At 38.4% G+C, this 15923-nt stretch overlaps 2 protein-coding genes across 4 annotated transcripts; both read right to left on the bottom strand.

The window, feature by feature from the left end:
* Positions 1-210: 210 nt before the first annotated feature.
* Positions 211-5806, bottom strand: LOC121590537. 3 transcript variants are annotated; one of them, XM_041910309.1, is made up of 3 exons: positions 4618-5806; positions 2684-2764; positions 211-2620 (listed from the first exon to the last, which is right to left on the bottom strand). In XM_041910309.1, the coding sequence occupies exon 3, from the start codon at positions 2594-2596 to the stop codon at positions 1295-1297; it is 1302 nt and encodes a 433-aa protein (XP_041766243.1). In that variant the 5' UTR covers positions 2597-2620; positions 2684-2764; positions 4618-5806; the 3' UTR covers positions 211-1294. The 3 variants fall into 3 exon arrangements, with proteins under 3 accessions (XP_041766243.1, XP_041766242.1, XP_041766241.1); XM_041910308.1 differs by having other exon boundaries at positions 4645-5806; XM_041910307.1 differs by lacking the exon at positions 4618-5806 and adding an exon at positions 2826-2941.
* A 1075-nt stretch (positions 5807-6881) lies between these two features.
* On the bottom strand, positions 6882-10779 carry LOC121589632 (chromatin assembly factor 1 subunit A-A). Its single transcript, XM_041908708.1, has 3 exons — positions 8642-10779; positions 8409-8572; positions 6882-8327 (listed from the first exon to the last, which is right to left on the bottom strand). The coding sequence occupies exons 1-3, from the start codon at positions 10443-10445 to the stop codon at positions 7008-7010; spliced, it is 3288 nt and encodes a 1095-aa protein (XP_041764642.1). The 5' UTR covers positions 10446-10779; the 3' UTR covers positions 6882-7007.
* Between the last annotated feature and the right edge of the window lie 5144 nt (positions 10780-15923).

Genomic DNA, 15923 nt, shown 5'->3' with positions numbered 1-15923 from the left:
AAAAAAAAGGGTTTCTTCAATGAATTACAGTCTATTCCCGAGATATGCAGCTCTCGGCATATGCGTATTCGGAGACACAAAATTTTCTATATTTGACAATTTGTATGTTGTTTAAATAATTTTCGAATGATTTTATTTTTTGCTAAACATTTTAAATCTGTATAAATGCTGAAATATTAAAATTTTCAGAAGTATTAAACAAATGATCAAGTGCACAAGTAATACATTAATTTTTTAAATGAACGTAAATTTATCAAACGCAATTTTGGTTGAAAATTATGATAATTGACTTACTCGGATATTCGAGTTACACAGATGCTTTGGGAACGCATAAACCGCGTTTCTCGGAAACAGACTGATACTTTGTGAAACTTTTATTGAAATTGATGTTTTTGCTTCGCAAATCGAATGTAATACGAAAAGAACCTACAGCAATCAACACGTGCCTTAAAATGTTGAACATATCATTTGATCACTCTTCAAAATATTTTCCCTTTTGGTTTACAGTATCTAGTAAGTTGTAAGATGTGTTGAAAAAAAAAGAAATTACTTTTTTGACTACCATGTATATATTTTTTTTATTCGGGAGGAAAGGTCCAAAATGGCCGTATTTCTTACCATATTTTTTAGAAATAAAAAGAAATAAGCCACCATAAACTGATTTGTTCTTATAAGCTGGGCAGATTCTTTTGTATAGTCGTCAACTCGCACTACTTAACAACATGTCAGTTGAAGGTTTAAGACGTGCACCGAGTCCTCCATATGTAGAACTGACTCTATTGCGCTAACACATCTCATTAGAAGTACAGGCAAACCTTGACCGACAACGATTGTTGCGCCAAAGAAGAAGAAGGTTGCTGAAACTATGAACCATTAATATGCCCATTTTCAAAAAAAAATATGTATGAAATTATTGTACTATACAAAAGGCAATCAAGTGTCGCTAACAGCGACTGTTAAACTTATAAAACACATGAACGATAAAATCTAACGGGTTCGTTCATTACTTTTTTTTAAGAAATTCGATGCACATGTTGCAAATTCATATTAGTGAAGTGTAAAAGTTTCAGATAATGTAGTGTGTAATTCAGAACTTACCGTTAAAACATATTTGAAAAAAATACACAGAAAAAATGAACTAAATTAATGCACGTAGTTGCGCTTATTATCAGAAAAATAACATACCACATACATAGAATTAATTACGAAGAACGATCCACGCATAATAAAATTATCATTATGAAAATCGCCTCATTCCGAGCAAAGATGTTCTTGCGTCGAGCGATGCATTCATTCATGCTCGGAAGTTAGCCGATGTTTTTGGTTGTAGCTCTAGATTAATTTTTTTTTGAAGATCTCTTATCGAAAATTGTCTATTTTCAATGACATCTGCCTCACGTACAATTTTTATTGGCTTCGAACTGACGTACTTATCATCTTTGTTTGCTTTTTTTGCAGGCCGAGGATATTTGTAGGCGCTCGAGGGATAGAAATATTTCATAGTATAAGTACTATACCGATCTCCTTGATATAAACGATCGTTTATGATGTTCTCTTTTGGATGTTTACGGACTATTTCCGGCAATGTTGCGAAATATATTATACGACGATTACGCATAATTGTTGGCGGAACCACGGTGGTTGGCAAAGGTATGTTATATGAAGGAATGGCGCGTGTCAACTGTTCATTTGGGTAAAGATTGTTCCTATCTCGATAGTGCAACGGGACGTCATAACGCATATCCGGATAATAGTAGTAATAAGGAAATTTGTATCGAGGGAAATAAGAATCGTATTCTACGTCATGCCGACGCTCGTAGTAATGGTCGAAGTGATGCGGTGCTGGAGGATGCATGCGGTTAATCATGTCACGATGAAATGAATCGTACTTGTTGTGAATTTGAGGATACATCGGAGATTGAGATGTGGCCATAAATGAATCATATGTCCATGGATATTCATAGTTCAGACTTCTCTGTGGTTTCTTATACAACTCTTGTATCAACTTATCATTCGTTCTATCCAGAGTGCCTGATGGTGTGAAACCACTTTTCCTTTGCTGTGTGATAAAGTTTACTTTTGGAGCACGTGACTTTATGCCCTCTTGGATTAATATTGATTCTTCAGCGTCGGCATCGATTTCTTCTTTTACTTTTTTTGATTGAAACTCTAGATGCATCTGTGCTGGTTTTACCCATGCTTCTTTTCGCATTATTGGCTGCGTATTCATTGATTGTTTTTCGGGTACAGGTAAATTTTCGTCACCATCTTCTGTTTTCGTGAGAGTTTCGGTAGCTATATTTTGTAGCTCTCGTTTTACACGAGTTTGCATTGACATAAAATCTTCCTTAACATTTGGCCGCATATAGTTTGGTGTATTTGCATGCTTATTCATGCGATATAGCGGTTTTCTCCAATCTCTTACAGGCTGCTTAACAGCCCCTTGTTTCATTTCAACTATGTCGGTAATTACTAGTGTTACATTATGGTCTGCCAGTTGTTCTGTATTTTTATCTTCTGCTTTACTCATTCCTACGTGATAATTAATTAACACCAGTCCAATGATGACGAAAAATTTCCATTCCATCATGTCCATTGGTGCAGTTTTTGCTATATTTGACTGAAATAAACATACACGCATTAAACACATTGAATTCATCAACAAATTATATGATATACTTACTATCGACTATAATGCTGAATTTATTTTAGCTCGGACCTTGGCATATATATCAACTAGGTTCATTTGACAAAAGGAACAAAACTGAAAGAAAAGGTTGATTAATAATATAAAAGGTCTGGTATGCTTACTCAGCTCTTCTTACATGTGTTTGATATTGGTTCTGATATGGATTTCATAGGGAAAATTACGACATTGATTTGTTAGAATAAATAAAATCCCAATTCCAACCAAGCCTACTACATTTCGACACAGTTCTGATTATTCCGATTAATGAACGAAGCGAACCTACTTATTGCGATCTAGAGCGCGAGTCACTTAGTATGCATATGTTATTGAAATTGATATAGCTACATCGAAATGATCGCAATCATGTCCCTCCTTCATTTACATCTATGGTAATTTGTTATTGAAGCATTCTATTAACATGTTAATTTCAAGACTACACTACAGAAATAGTGTATGAAATCCATGATTGCGTTGTGTTATGGTCTGCTCTTATCGTGCAATTACATTTTCTCTACAATAAAAGCAACAAAAAGAATTCATCTATTAAAATTTCGTGTCAAATTGAATGAATTGAACACATTTGAAAATACATACGATCGTCGATTATTCAGGAGCGGATTAACCGGTGAGCGGCTTAACCGTGCGCGTAAATTTGACAGCTGTTCAATCGTTTAGAACATTTGCAGTGATAGTCAAGTTGATAAGTAATATTTTTATTACATAAAAAATACATTTTACGAATGTTAATTCGATTGATACAAAGAGAATTGTTAGGCAAACCAGTGTTTTTTTAATATATATGAATTTGACATTTCTTGGACCATAACCCGTGGAAACCGAAGCCGATTAACCGGTAACCGTACGGCCCCGAGCTACCCGAGTAATCGACGTTCTAATGTAGTTATTTTTTGCGCTCTTCTAATCACTTGTTCGGGATTGTGAGATTATACACACTATACACATACTAGCAGCTTACTAAATTGGTGGTACGCTAATTTTTTTTTTCTCTGATTTTCACTCAAATCGTGGCTATTTCTCAAACTTAAAATGTTGATGTTATCTGATAGGAAATCTTTCTGAGCATCGTTGAAGTTTTTAAAATCCAAGATTATAGTACTTAGTTTTTACTAATTTGGCCAAAATGTACAAAACTCTCATAATTGGAATTCAATCAATTGATGGTGCATCTACGATCTAAAAGACAACTGTGTGGCCGAACCGATTTCATAAATGGTCTCAAAGATTACCTATCGTATAGCACAACATTTTAAGTTTAGCTTGAGAACTGGCAACGATATTTACGAAAATGTGTTAAAAATCTAGAGTACAGGTTGTTGCCCAGATACGTTGTTAATGCGGGGCAGGAATAATCACTATTCTTGAATTTCCGCGTAAGTAAAATTTTACAGATTTATTAAAAATATGGCAAATTTTCGTTTTTTTTTGTTAGCATTTTGCTTGGTAGGTTTGCCAAATAAATTATTTGATACGATTCTGACCCAAGAATACACTCTAGTAACTTTTGGAATGATTTTAAAAATTCAACAAAATGAATTATTTTGGCATTTGAAAATTGTCAGTACAATTTGGTCGAAGAACTGTGGCATGTAGAAAACCGCGTATCTCGTGGACAACCTGTACCATAAATGTAGCAAGACACTGTATTATTTCAGTAATAACTATCTTTTAAGTAAACCGAGACTACTCGGTATAAGGTAACTGCACGCCACAAATGGCTTGCAAAGATAAATGTTAGTTTTTAAGTATAGAATTAATTCATTTATTAAAAGAGGTGAATGAGGCCATTCAGCTCAAAGCCTCTATGAAAATAAACAAACGAACAAAGTAATATCTATCTGTAATCAATATGCACACAAAAAGCCTAACATATACATGAAACACAAACTAACGATAAAACTTGTACGTACCATTACAATATAAAATTTAAAAAATACCTTTTAGTACGTGTCGGATATCTGCAAATATCTCAATATCTGGTGCAACATGCAACAGAACAACCACGTCTGAATAGGGACAGCGTTACCACAAGACTAAACAATTTTTTTAAACCTAGCAGGTATAGCGTGTCAGTAACATCATTAAACGCTAGAAATCACCAGAACGTAACGAAAATACAAAAAAAATCATTCCACAACCAAACCAACCCCGCTCCCTCTCTTTCCTTACTACTCAGCCATCCCTTCCCATGCACAGCTAAGCATTGCACAATGTTCACGCATTGGAATTTTCAATTTTCCCGGGAGTGACGAACAACGGGGAAAATAGTCATACGGCAACAAACGGGTGCAGCATTGGTTAACATTTGTGACACCAAGCCAGAACGCCCAGACAATAGCAAATCCATAGTAGAAAACCGCTCCGCTCCCCAACCATCTATGCTACAGTGTGAGGTAGAATTCATCTAGCGTGAGCTGGGTCACAAATTTCATACTCATCATGCAACAGCATACCCCGTTGCCACCACCGTCATTTCTCTACCACCATCTGTATAATGAATATAAATGCTCTCAACTATCAAAATATTTTTCCATTATTTTGCTTATATAAATTTTACTATAACTGAATCAGCACGAATTCCACATTATTCCTGCAAATAAAGACTTCGCAGAGGCCTGAAAAATATACTTTAAAAAAACCTGCGCACATACAATTTCTACAGCTGCCCGCAAAAAAACTGTTTTATTTCATTGTGTTAATTTAGAAATTCTAAACCACACAATAGTCTTAAGATAGAGCAAGACCACATTCTTACGAACATGTTCTAACAACCCTCAACTAGTGATGTTCTCTCTAGAGCGCACCCACAACTGTCCGAGTCCTCCGGAGTCGTAGTCATTGGGTGTCGTCCGGATTTGTCCGGAGTCGGAGTCGTCTGGAGTCGGAGTTGTCCGGAATCACCCGGAGTTGTCCGGTTACGCATTAATCCATTGCAAGTTGTTCCGCTCTGATAGCTATAACCCGAATACTCCGAAAACCTTCTTGGTGGGACATGAATCCGGCATCCTCATGAAATGTCCCAGCCATCCTATCCTACCAGCCTTCGCCACCGCTAGGATGCTCGGTTCGCCGTACAGCTAAGCAAGCTCGTGGTTCATCCTTCTCCTCCACGCTCCATGCTCGAACACACCGCCAAAGATAGTTCGTAGGATGCGTCGCTCAAACAGGCCCAGAGCGTTTGCATCCTCCGCTCGGATGGTCCAGGACTCGTGTCCATAGAGGACCACCGGGCGAAATAATATGCTATATACCTCACATTTCGTGCGAGCTTGAAGTCTTCTGGATCGCAGCAGTCGGTGAAGCCCATAGCATGCACGATTCTCCTGCACGATCTGGTATCAAATAAACTTCAATCCAATTGCTACCAATTCCAACACCTTCGCTGTTGTCCTGCCCATGATGTCGATGTCATCCGCGAAGCCAAGAAATTGGAGATCGGTAGAGGATCGTGCCACGGAAGTCGTTATCTAATCTAGCCCCGCGCTGCGAATGACACCTGTGAGATTCTAACGATTCGAGGAAAGCTACCTAGCTATGTCTAATTGTTTTACCTTATTTAACCTAGGTGAGGAAGTTTTTCAATTTGTAATTTTTCCATCCTCTCGACTTTTCAAATCATTTTTTACGGGGTTTTCATGTAACTATTTTTTTCTTTTGAAGTACGGTTTAAAGAGTATCTCAATATTGTTTTTTTTACTCAAGAGGAACGGTCCAAAAAGACCGTATTGCTTATCTCAATATTATTATCATTATTATTATTATTATTATTATTATTATTATTATTAAATCTTTATTCAATGGACAGTTATAGCCCTGATTAATTGTCTTAGGTCTTTAAACGACTTTAGAGACGCATCAAAATCGAAAAATTTATAGACTTCGTTAAAAGCCCTGCACATAGAGATTATAGGGTCTCTTGAGCCATAGTTCGTTCAACGACGAGGGACATTAAGCAGAGGTCGCGGGCGTAGAGGGGCCGTTGGAGCATAGATGTCTAGTAGTTGGAGTGGGGATGGACAGTCGATGTTCCCCGTTAGGAGACCTCCAACAAACATTTGCTGCGCTATATTATATATAGTTATATATTACAACAATTGTCTGCATTCCATCAGATGTATGGTGGGGGGTATCGAAATGTAATAATTAATTAATTTAAATTAAAAAACACAGCAAATTATTTGTTGCCGAATATATTCGCATGTGATAGGCTGTATTAATTGCAAGAACATGGGAAAATAATAAACTATAAATACATATTACAGAATCTTATCTAAACAAACGTTACATTTCAACGCTAGGGTCAATCGATTTCGATTATTGTATCATCTGATTTTTTAATTGATTGATCATTTTTTCTATTCTCCCTGCACAAAAACTGACTGATTAGGTTATTTTTCGTAGACTGATTTATATTCTGACCCCTAGGAACGGACATCAGAAGTTTAACACGTTTTTTTGAATTTTGATCTGTTAATGTCTCAGTACTAGAGCACTTTGTAGCTGGTTTTGTTGTATTTTTTTCTTTTTTGCTATCCAGTTTTTTTAGAAGAGATGATGATAGACCTTTTTTTAATGTAGAACTGTCCAAAAACAATGTTTCATTCTCATCTTCTTTAAGCATTACTTTTGCAAATTTCACGATGCTACCTGCCATAGACGTGGTTTCGTTTAATTTCGTTTTGGATGTACTGATGGTTACCTCATTTGCATCTTTTCGTACATTGTTCGCATCAATTGGAGGTGTTTTTTGTGTTTCTAATTTAGACTCTTGCTTCGCGTCGGGTTTCTTGTCCATTTTTATGAAACTTTCTTTTTGTAACTGATACTTCCAATCGTTCGGTAATGGCAAATCCATCAGATTGCACTGTTCCAAAACGCTATTTTCTACTGTCCAACATAATTTTCCCTCCATCGTGCCTTTAATGCGACATGCGCCCCATTTAGCTATCTCTTTAATTTTGTTTCTTATACTTTCGAAGCTAAATTCAACAGATTCGTTCCGACTATTCCAAAAGGCATGAAATTCGCGAACTAAAAATTTACGATTATTCACATTTCCATGAACCAATCGCGCTAAGTCGCAGACGGCTTCATCTGTTATTTTGACCTTTTTTATTACTGATTTTTCGATATCTTTACTTGGAGAAATGGAAGATAAATCTTGATCATTGCAACTACCGTTTGCCTTTGAGTAAGATCGAGTAAATGAAATAGGTTCATCTGGATTATAAAGCATAGCACGGTCGTCAAGCATTTTCCAAATGATTGCAGAACACTCCGAGGAACGAGCTTTGTCTTCAGCGCTTACATTTGTCCAAATACACCCTATGAGCCTGGGTTTAATTTTCTCAGTTTTCTTTTTCATCTCTGCTACAAACTCTTGTTGCATTAGTTTCAACTTTACTTTTTGTACCTCGGGACTATTATCGTCTATTTCGCCTTCCTCCTCAGCATGCAGCTCTTCGTCACTAAGGTGGCCATGAGGCACGAAAAATTCATTATCAACCTCGTAGTCTTCTTCAGGATCTACATCCTTCTCGTCATCGCTGCCATGCAGTGATTCGCCGGGTTCTTCTTCTTCCCATTCATCGTCAGAGTCTACTTCGTAATCAAAGAATTTCTTAAAATAAACAGAATCAATTTTAGCTACTTTTGTGCATGGGGTTATTATTAAAGTTCTACGATAGTTAAATTCTCTTACCATGTCTTGAGCAAAAGGACGTCGCGCCTTTATCAAACAGCTTCGTTTTCGCCATGTTCCTCTATAGGGGGGACGACGATTTTCTTCAAACAGAAAAAACTTGGTTTTCAATTTTTGCTTCATTTTTCCAGGATCTTCCTCGATCTGATGGCATACATTTTCATCTAAAAAAACAACCACAAAAATGAATGATACGCGCATCATAACTGAAATAACACTCAAATCATACATACCAACAACCATAATATCATCGCATTCCTCTTCATCTTCGACATTCCATGTTCGATCTGTCTTTAAGGGCTTATGAGATTTACTTTTTAACTTCTCAAGATATAAATTGGTACGATCCATTGCCTGACCATCATCGGTAATATAGAACACCCTTTCCAGAGCATCTCTTTGAACATTATCCAAAACTCTACGAACTGTTGGTGCCAGTCGCATATCTCCTTTAACGCAAAACGGCATAAATCTTTGCCGCTCCATGATAGTCGTTGTTGTGCTCGTTATTCCACCAAAACAAGATTCCACTGAGTTTTCATCATCAGAAGCTTTTACGCCTCCTCCATTGATCGGTTTCTTGACAAAAAAGCTCGTGAAAGCCTGTGCTACCTTCTGTTTCCGTTTTTCCTCTGCTTCTTTTTCTTCTTCCTTACGTTTGCGTTCTTCTTCCTTTTGCTCTTCTTTTTTACGGCGTTCTTCTTCTTTTAAACGCCTTTCTTCATTTTTCTGTTCAATTTCTACTTGTCGTTTTCTTTCCTTTTCTTCGCGCTCCTTCCGTTTATGTTCTTCCTTTTCCTCACGTTCTTTACGTTTTTGTTCTTCCCTTTCCTCGCGGTCCCTACGTCTCAACTCTTCTTTTTCTTCTCGATCCTTGCGTTTTTGCTCCTCTTTTTCTTCGCGTTCTTTTCGACGCAATCGCTCCTGTTCTTCTTTTTCTCGCGCTTTTTCTTCTTTTTCTTGTTGCAGTTTGCGTAGCTTTTCCTCTTTCTCCTTTTGTTTAATTGCTTGTCGTTTTTCGTACTCTTGTCGTCGAGCTATTTGTTTTGGAGTAAGTTTACGAGCCCTATTATCGTCTTCATTTGGAACAATCTTAGAATTAGGTGTACAAAGCATATACACATCATCTTCGCTAGAATCAATATCAGATGCTGGGTCTACAAAATTAGCACTGCTTGATCGATCCGTCTTCGAATGAGTTTTTAATTCAACCTCTGTATGTGGGGCAAAAATGTCTTCCTTAAACAATGCCTCCATATCTTGCTCCTTTTTATCAATTGCATCTAACTGCGGTGAACCAATGTGATTCGTTTTTGTATCACTCACACCTACCGAATCAGCTACAAACTTGTAATCTTTAGCAGAAGATTCCAGCATTATAGTTGAGCTTAGCGACATTGTAACATTTTTAGAATTATCATGCAAAATCTTTGAATCCTCTTTTACGCTTACAGATTTACTGTTTTCTCCCTCATCAATAGAGTCGTCCGATAAATCTGTATCATCCAAAATTAAAACCTCATTCGTATTACCACCGCCCAAATTCAACCTATCTTCAAAAAATGCCTTTCGTTTCAAAGGTTTCACTTTTCCCAAAGGACGTTTACGTTTTCCTATGGGCAGTTTTATTAATATTTTTGGTGACTCTGTCCTTTTTACATCGCTTTTCCCACTGCCCTTCTTATTCGCCTTACTTGTAGGCAGACCACTGCAACCAACAGCCGGCTCAGATGTTTCCATATCAGCATTCGTAACATTTTGTTCTGCGATCTCAACTATCTGTTTCCGCGTTTCTTCTGCGACCAGTGTCGTAACATTCTCTTTGACTTCCGATATGCGTCCAGCTTTGGCTACATGTCCGAGATCTATTCCTTCTGTTGATGGTTTTCTCTTCCGTGCTTCTACAGGTTCATCGAAAGTTTTGGCAGATGTTGACAATATTTGAAACGGCAGTCGACTTTGCTTCATTTTACGAGCACTTGCTCCTGGAGACAATTTGGAACTATCTTGCACCATCGTTGAACCTGAAGAATCCATATGACGACAGTTGGAGTAGCAATTCTTTCCACTTTGTATCAACACTCCAGCACTTTGCTCATAGAATCAGTACGTCACCATATACCAGATATACGACATTAAATCACACTGCAAGACACTACAATTAGTCGTCAATCATAACTGGCCATTAACGTTGAACTTATCACTCGGATGAATTACGATAACTCTTTTTAATATTTCACCAATTGTTTAGCCAAGCGCGTCTTTTCTGGAATCGTGGTGTGTTGACATTTAAAAGCGCGCACAAATAAGTTTTCTGGTGTGAAGCCCAACAGAGTGACCAGAAATACCGATTTATATGTATTCCTACCAATTTTTTATATGCCTACCGATTCACAGATGACCACCCTAAAACTACCGATTTTTCATTTATCCTACGAAAAATCACAGACATTTGATTTTCCAGTCGTTTAAGCTTAATCTGTGGCGCTTGGGATGCTGTTTCAAGGATCGCTATCCTTATTTGTTACCGCAGGACACCACACAGCATAACACGGAGCGCAACATAACAACTGACAGCTGCCAAACTCTTCAGAAAACGCTTCTTTGCTGGTAAAATGTTTAAATATCCTTAGTAGACAGCTCATTGTTCGTAGAAAAGCTACCAACCTACTGCGATGACCGACAGTTAATGAAACGCTTTACTTCCTTTCCCCAGCGTTTTGCGAAGCGTTTGGCAGCTGTCAGTTGTTATGTTGCTCCGTGTTATGCTGTGTGAAGTCCTGCGGTTACTTATCGCGCAAATCCACGTTTGTTTGCCTGGCACGTGAAAATTGCTACATGCGTTTTAAATTCAAAATCTTATCCTTAAAAATTTTATGATAAATTAAATAATAAGTAGAAAATGTCAGTTGTTTGGATTCCGAGAATTGCTCGTCAAAGAAAATCATTTAAATTTGAAATTGAATTTGAATCCTGAACTAAAAACTCAGCCAAACAATCAAATCAGTCTAAATAATCCAGCGAAAATCAAATGACAGCACGTACGATAAAATCGTATCCGATGGAGCACTGCTGCGGCTCTAAGCGGTCGCGTGGAGGCCCGAGAAAAATAACTTGCCACCACTGAAAATAAAATGTGCATCCTAGTCCTTCTTTGGCATAGAACCCAAATAGCCAGCTCGTACTTTATAGCTGATTTGGGGCTGTTAAACGAAAAATCGTTCCGATGTCGTACTTTGTGGCTCATTAAGAGATAGACGGAACTTTGCGGAACTATGGAGCTTTTTAACAGGCACATGGTACTCTTTGGAACTTTGCGGCTGATTATCACTATGTTTAGGGTTCATGGTGGAACTTGAAGGCTTGTTAAGAAAGCGTACCGAACTTGGTGGAACTTTATGGCTTTTTAATGCATGACATCGTTACGAGATGGCTCTTGTCAAAGTGTCAAAGACGGACGCCGGCAATACCCAAGCGCCACAGATTAAGCTTAAACGACTGGAAGATTGAATATCCAAAGAAAAAAATGAAAGCTCCACAGCTTCATTGGTTTGATCTATAGATGGCGTATTAAAACTGATTATTATATTGCTATCCTTTTCTTGCAATGTGTTTCGGCAAGTTTCATCTTATCATGACCTATATAGCCTTCTAACTTTCCGAGCAAAAATCTATATGAATGGTCGTGTGGTCAAATACGTGGGTATCAACACCAACGACCATTACTCAAATCTCACTTGTTTCAGTGCTGGTGGTTTCCATTGGAGTTTAGTATTTAAACAATTGTATCGCCGTTCTAGTTCTAGCGATGCATAACTACAATGTGAAACCATACAACAGTACAGAGGAAATGAGAAAGCTCTCCTCCAAGCGATGAAGCTCAACTGGTTGGGGTATCCCACCAACAGAGAGCGCCACCAGCTTTTTCGCTATTTTTAGAATGCATGAGTCGTTTGCCGTCTGCTAAACGAAGTCTTTTTATATTCCGTTTAGGTAGAGAACTTGAGTCGTTTAGAAGCCGTTTAGTGGTCGTTTAGTGGATTTGTGGCACTTGGGTAATCTCATTGCTGCTGCACAAGTTAGATTAGTTCTTTGAAGAAGGGATTTCGAGAGAAGAGATTGTGATTGTATAGTAAATTGTGTGACATTTTGTATAATTCATGAGTATTAGGGCGGTGGCAACGCTTATCGGATGCGATTTTATCGGACGAGATTTATATGGGATTTGACAGATTACGTCGGACGACGAAATCGCACGTCCGACGTTATCTGTCAAATCCCATATAACCCAAATAGCCAGAATTGCTTAAGCAGCTCATTTTGGCACGCTAAAGATCGCTGCTCTAATTCGCCTTTTGCAGTAGATAAACAGCATCAAAGTTCTATGTGGGTCTTTCAAACAGCGCCTAAGCAGCTTCCTTATGCCACGATGCCAGGGATTATTTTTCTTTGTGTTTTATTTTCAAGCAAGCGTCATCGATGAAATAAACAACAAGATTTGTTTCGTTTAAACACATGTGTATATTTTTAAATCTTTTGTATGGATGAATTACATAAAATTTCACACAATTTACTGATAATTCACAATCACTTCACTCAAATTTCATTCTTCAATTAACGAATCTAACTTGTGCAGCAGCAATGAGATTATTGCCGGCGTCCGTCTTTGACACTTTGACAAGAGCCATCTCGTACCGATGTCATGCATTAAAAAGCTATAAAGTTCCACCAAGTTCGGTACGCTTTCTTAACAAGCCTTCAAGTTCCATCATGAACCCTACACATAGTGCTAATCAGCCGCAAAGTTCCAAAAAGTACCATGTGCCTGTTAAAAAGCTCCTTAGTTCCGCAAAGTACCGTCTATCTCTTAATCAGCCACAAAGTACGACATCGGAACGATTTTTCGTTAAACAGCCCTAAATCAGCTATAAAGTACGAGCTGGCTATTTGGGAAATCTCGTCCGATAAAATCGCATCCGATGTGCGTTGCCACCACCCTTAAGGATTTAAAAATATACACATGTACACAAACAAAACAAATCATGTTGTTTATTTCATAGATGACACTTGCTTGAAAATAAAACACAAAGAAAAATAGTCCCCGGTACCCTGGTATAAGGAAGCTGCTTAAGCGCTGTTTGAAAGGCCCACCTGGAACTTGGATACTGTTTATCTACTGCAAAAGACGAATTCAAGCAGCGATATTTAGCATGCCAAAATTAGCTGCTTAAGCAATTTTGGCTATTTGGGAATTCCTAGTACAATTTTCAGATCGACACTTCAGAAAGACCTTCATTTGTGTAACCGCTGAACCAAATCTAATCCATATCCTAGATAAAGGATAAATGATAAAGGATAAAGGATGCAAATTCTCGTGGGATGGAACTTTCATTTTACGCATTAGCACTCCCCCCCCCCCCACCCACGGAGTTTCGAGTTTTAACCTACCAAAAACTACAGATAAAATGTTGGCGCTCCTACCGAAATCCGCCAAAATAATTTGGCCACACTGAAGCCCAAGGTGGTTAAGGGAATACCACCGTTTATGTTGACGTTTTCTGCTTGTGAAATCTAGTTACCATTACCCAATGGACAAAATAAAGATTTTTGTTAGGTGTATCAAACTAAGTTAACTGTACCAGTTTTTGGCAGTGTACCTATTTTCGGCAGGATAACTAAAAACGTGAAATTCTGCACAATTGCGGTAAAAAATGTCACAAAACCCAATTTTATAGTGAAAGTATACACTGTACTCATTTGTTATTCATATATGAAGTATCACACCATTTCATTGCGTATTTACCAAAATATCAACTAAATTGTTGCAGAGCTCAGCATTTTTCGGCAATACCCAAGTGCCACAAATCCACTAAACGACCACTAAACGGCTTCTAAACGACTCAAGTTCTCTACCTAAACGGAATATAGAAAGACTTCGTTTAGCAGACGCCAAACGACTCATGCATTCTAAAAATAGCAAAAAAGCTGGTGGCGCTATCTGTTGGTGGGATACCCCAACCAGTTGAGCTTCATCGCTTGGAGGAGAGCTTTCTCATTTCCTCTGTACTGTTGTATGGTTTCGCATTGAAGTTATGCATCGCTATAACTAGAACGGCGATACGATTGTTTAAATACTAAACTCCAACGGAAACCACCAGCACTGAAGCAAGTGAGATTTGAGCAATGGTCATTGGTGTTGATACCCACGTATCTAACCACACGACCATTTATATAGATTTTTGCTCAGAAAGTTAGAAGGCTATATAGGTCATAATAAAATGCAACTTGTCGAAACACATTGCAAGAAAAGGATAGCAATATAATGATGAGTTGTAATACGCCATCTATTGATCAAACCAATGAAGCTGTGGAGCTTTCATTTTTTTTCTATGGATATTCAATTTTCCAGTCGTTTAAGCTTAATCTGTGGCGCTTGGGTAGCCAATAGCTCGGCAGATTTTGTGATTAAGGCAGCGGTAATCGCTACTGCGGGCGTGCGGGCGTGCGTGCGGAAAAATCAAAATTGTTTGATTCTGAGGGCGGTGGCAACGCTGATCGGATGCGATTTTATCGGACCAGATTTATATGGGATTTGACAGATAACGTCGGACGTGCGATTTCGTCGTCCGGCGTAATCTGTCAAATCCCATATAAAAAGTTGACAGGTCAGCCGATAAAATCGCATGCGAAAAAGCGTTGCCACCGCCCTGACGCATGCGGTTGCGGGCTGTCACCCGCTGCGGGTGTCTAATTCCATACATTTTCAGAAAACGCACGCACGCCCGCATCAGGCAGTGGTCAGAACTTCGCCGCATGCAATTATGCCGCAAGCTTTTGTATGGGATTTGACGTTAATGACAGCACTTGCGAATCTGCCGTATGCGGCGATGCGGCAAAATCAAAATCATTTGATATTGCCGCATCGCCGCATGCGATTTTATTTCAGATGTCAAATGTCTAAAATCATATCAAATAATGATTATCTTTATAAAGAACCAACAAAATATCATTATAATATCTTGAAATCGAGAAAACTCTTTTCTTGCCGCATGCGGCAAAATCGCATGCGGCGAGGTTCTGACCGTTCCTTCAGCGATTACCGCTGCCTAAGGCTGCGCTCTGGCACCAATCGAACACGACATCGAACATGAAAAATGTATGGGATTTGACATTTTTGTTTTGTTTGTTTGTTTGTGTTTGACAGTGCACCTCCATATGATTATATGGGTTTGTTCGAGTCGGATGTCGTGTTCGATTGGTGCCAGAGCGCAGCCTAAGGGCGGTGGCAACGCTCATCGGATGCGATTTTATCGGACGTGATTTATATGGGATTTGACAGATAACGTCGGACATGCGATTTCGTCGTCCGACGTTATCTGTCAAATCCCATATAAATCTCGTCCGATAAAATCGCATCCGATTAGCGTTGCCACCGCCCTAAGTCGTGAATCGCGTATCTCGAGATCAGACTGTACAGGTCAAAATTTATAAGTACGATCAATATATTAACCTTGG

This window comes from Anopheles merus, chromosome 2R, assembly GCF_017562075.2.
Source record: "Anopheles merus strain MAF chromosome 2R, AmerM5.1, whole genome shotgun sequence".
NCBI classification, from domain to species: Eukaryota; Metazoa; Arthropoda; class Insecta; order Diptera; family Culicidae; genus Anopheles; species Anopheles merus.
The sequence above is the reverse complement of the archived record's forward strand: the minus strand, read 5'-3'. Positions and strand labels throughout refer to the sequence as shown.

Bases quoted from the DNA above. Each gene is read 5' to 3' on its own strand.
- LOC121590537 (XM_041910309.1), bottom strand. From the start codon at position 2,596: ATGGACATGATGGAATGGAAATTTTTCGTCATCATTGGACTGGTGTTA.
- LOC121589632 (XM_041908708.1), bottom strand. From the start codon at position 10,445: ATGGATTCTTCAGGTTCAACGATGGTGCAAGATAGTTCCAAATTGTCT. The intron at 8,573-8,641 runs GTATGTATGATT...TTGTTTTTTTAG, and splicing joins CGATGATATTATGGTTGTTG to ATGAAAATGTATGCCATCAG. The intron at 8,328-8,408 runs GTAAGAGAATTT...GTTTATTTTAAG, and splicing joins GTCCTTTTGCTCAAGACATG to AAATTCTTTGATTACGAAGT.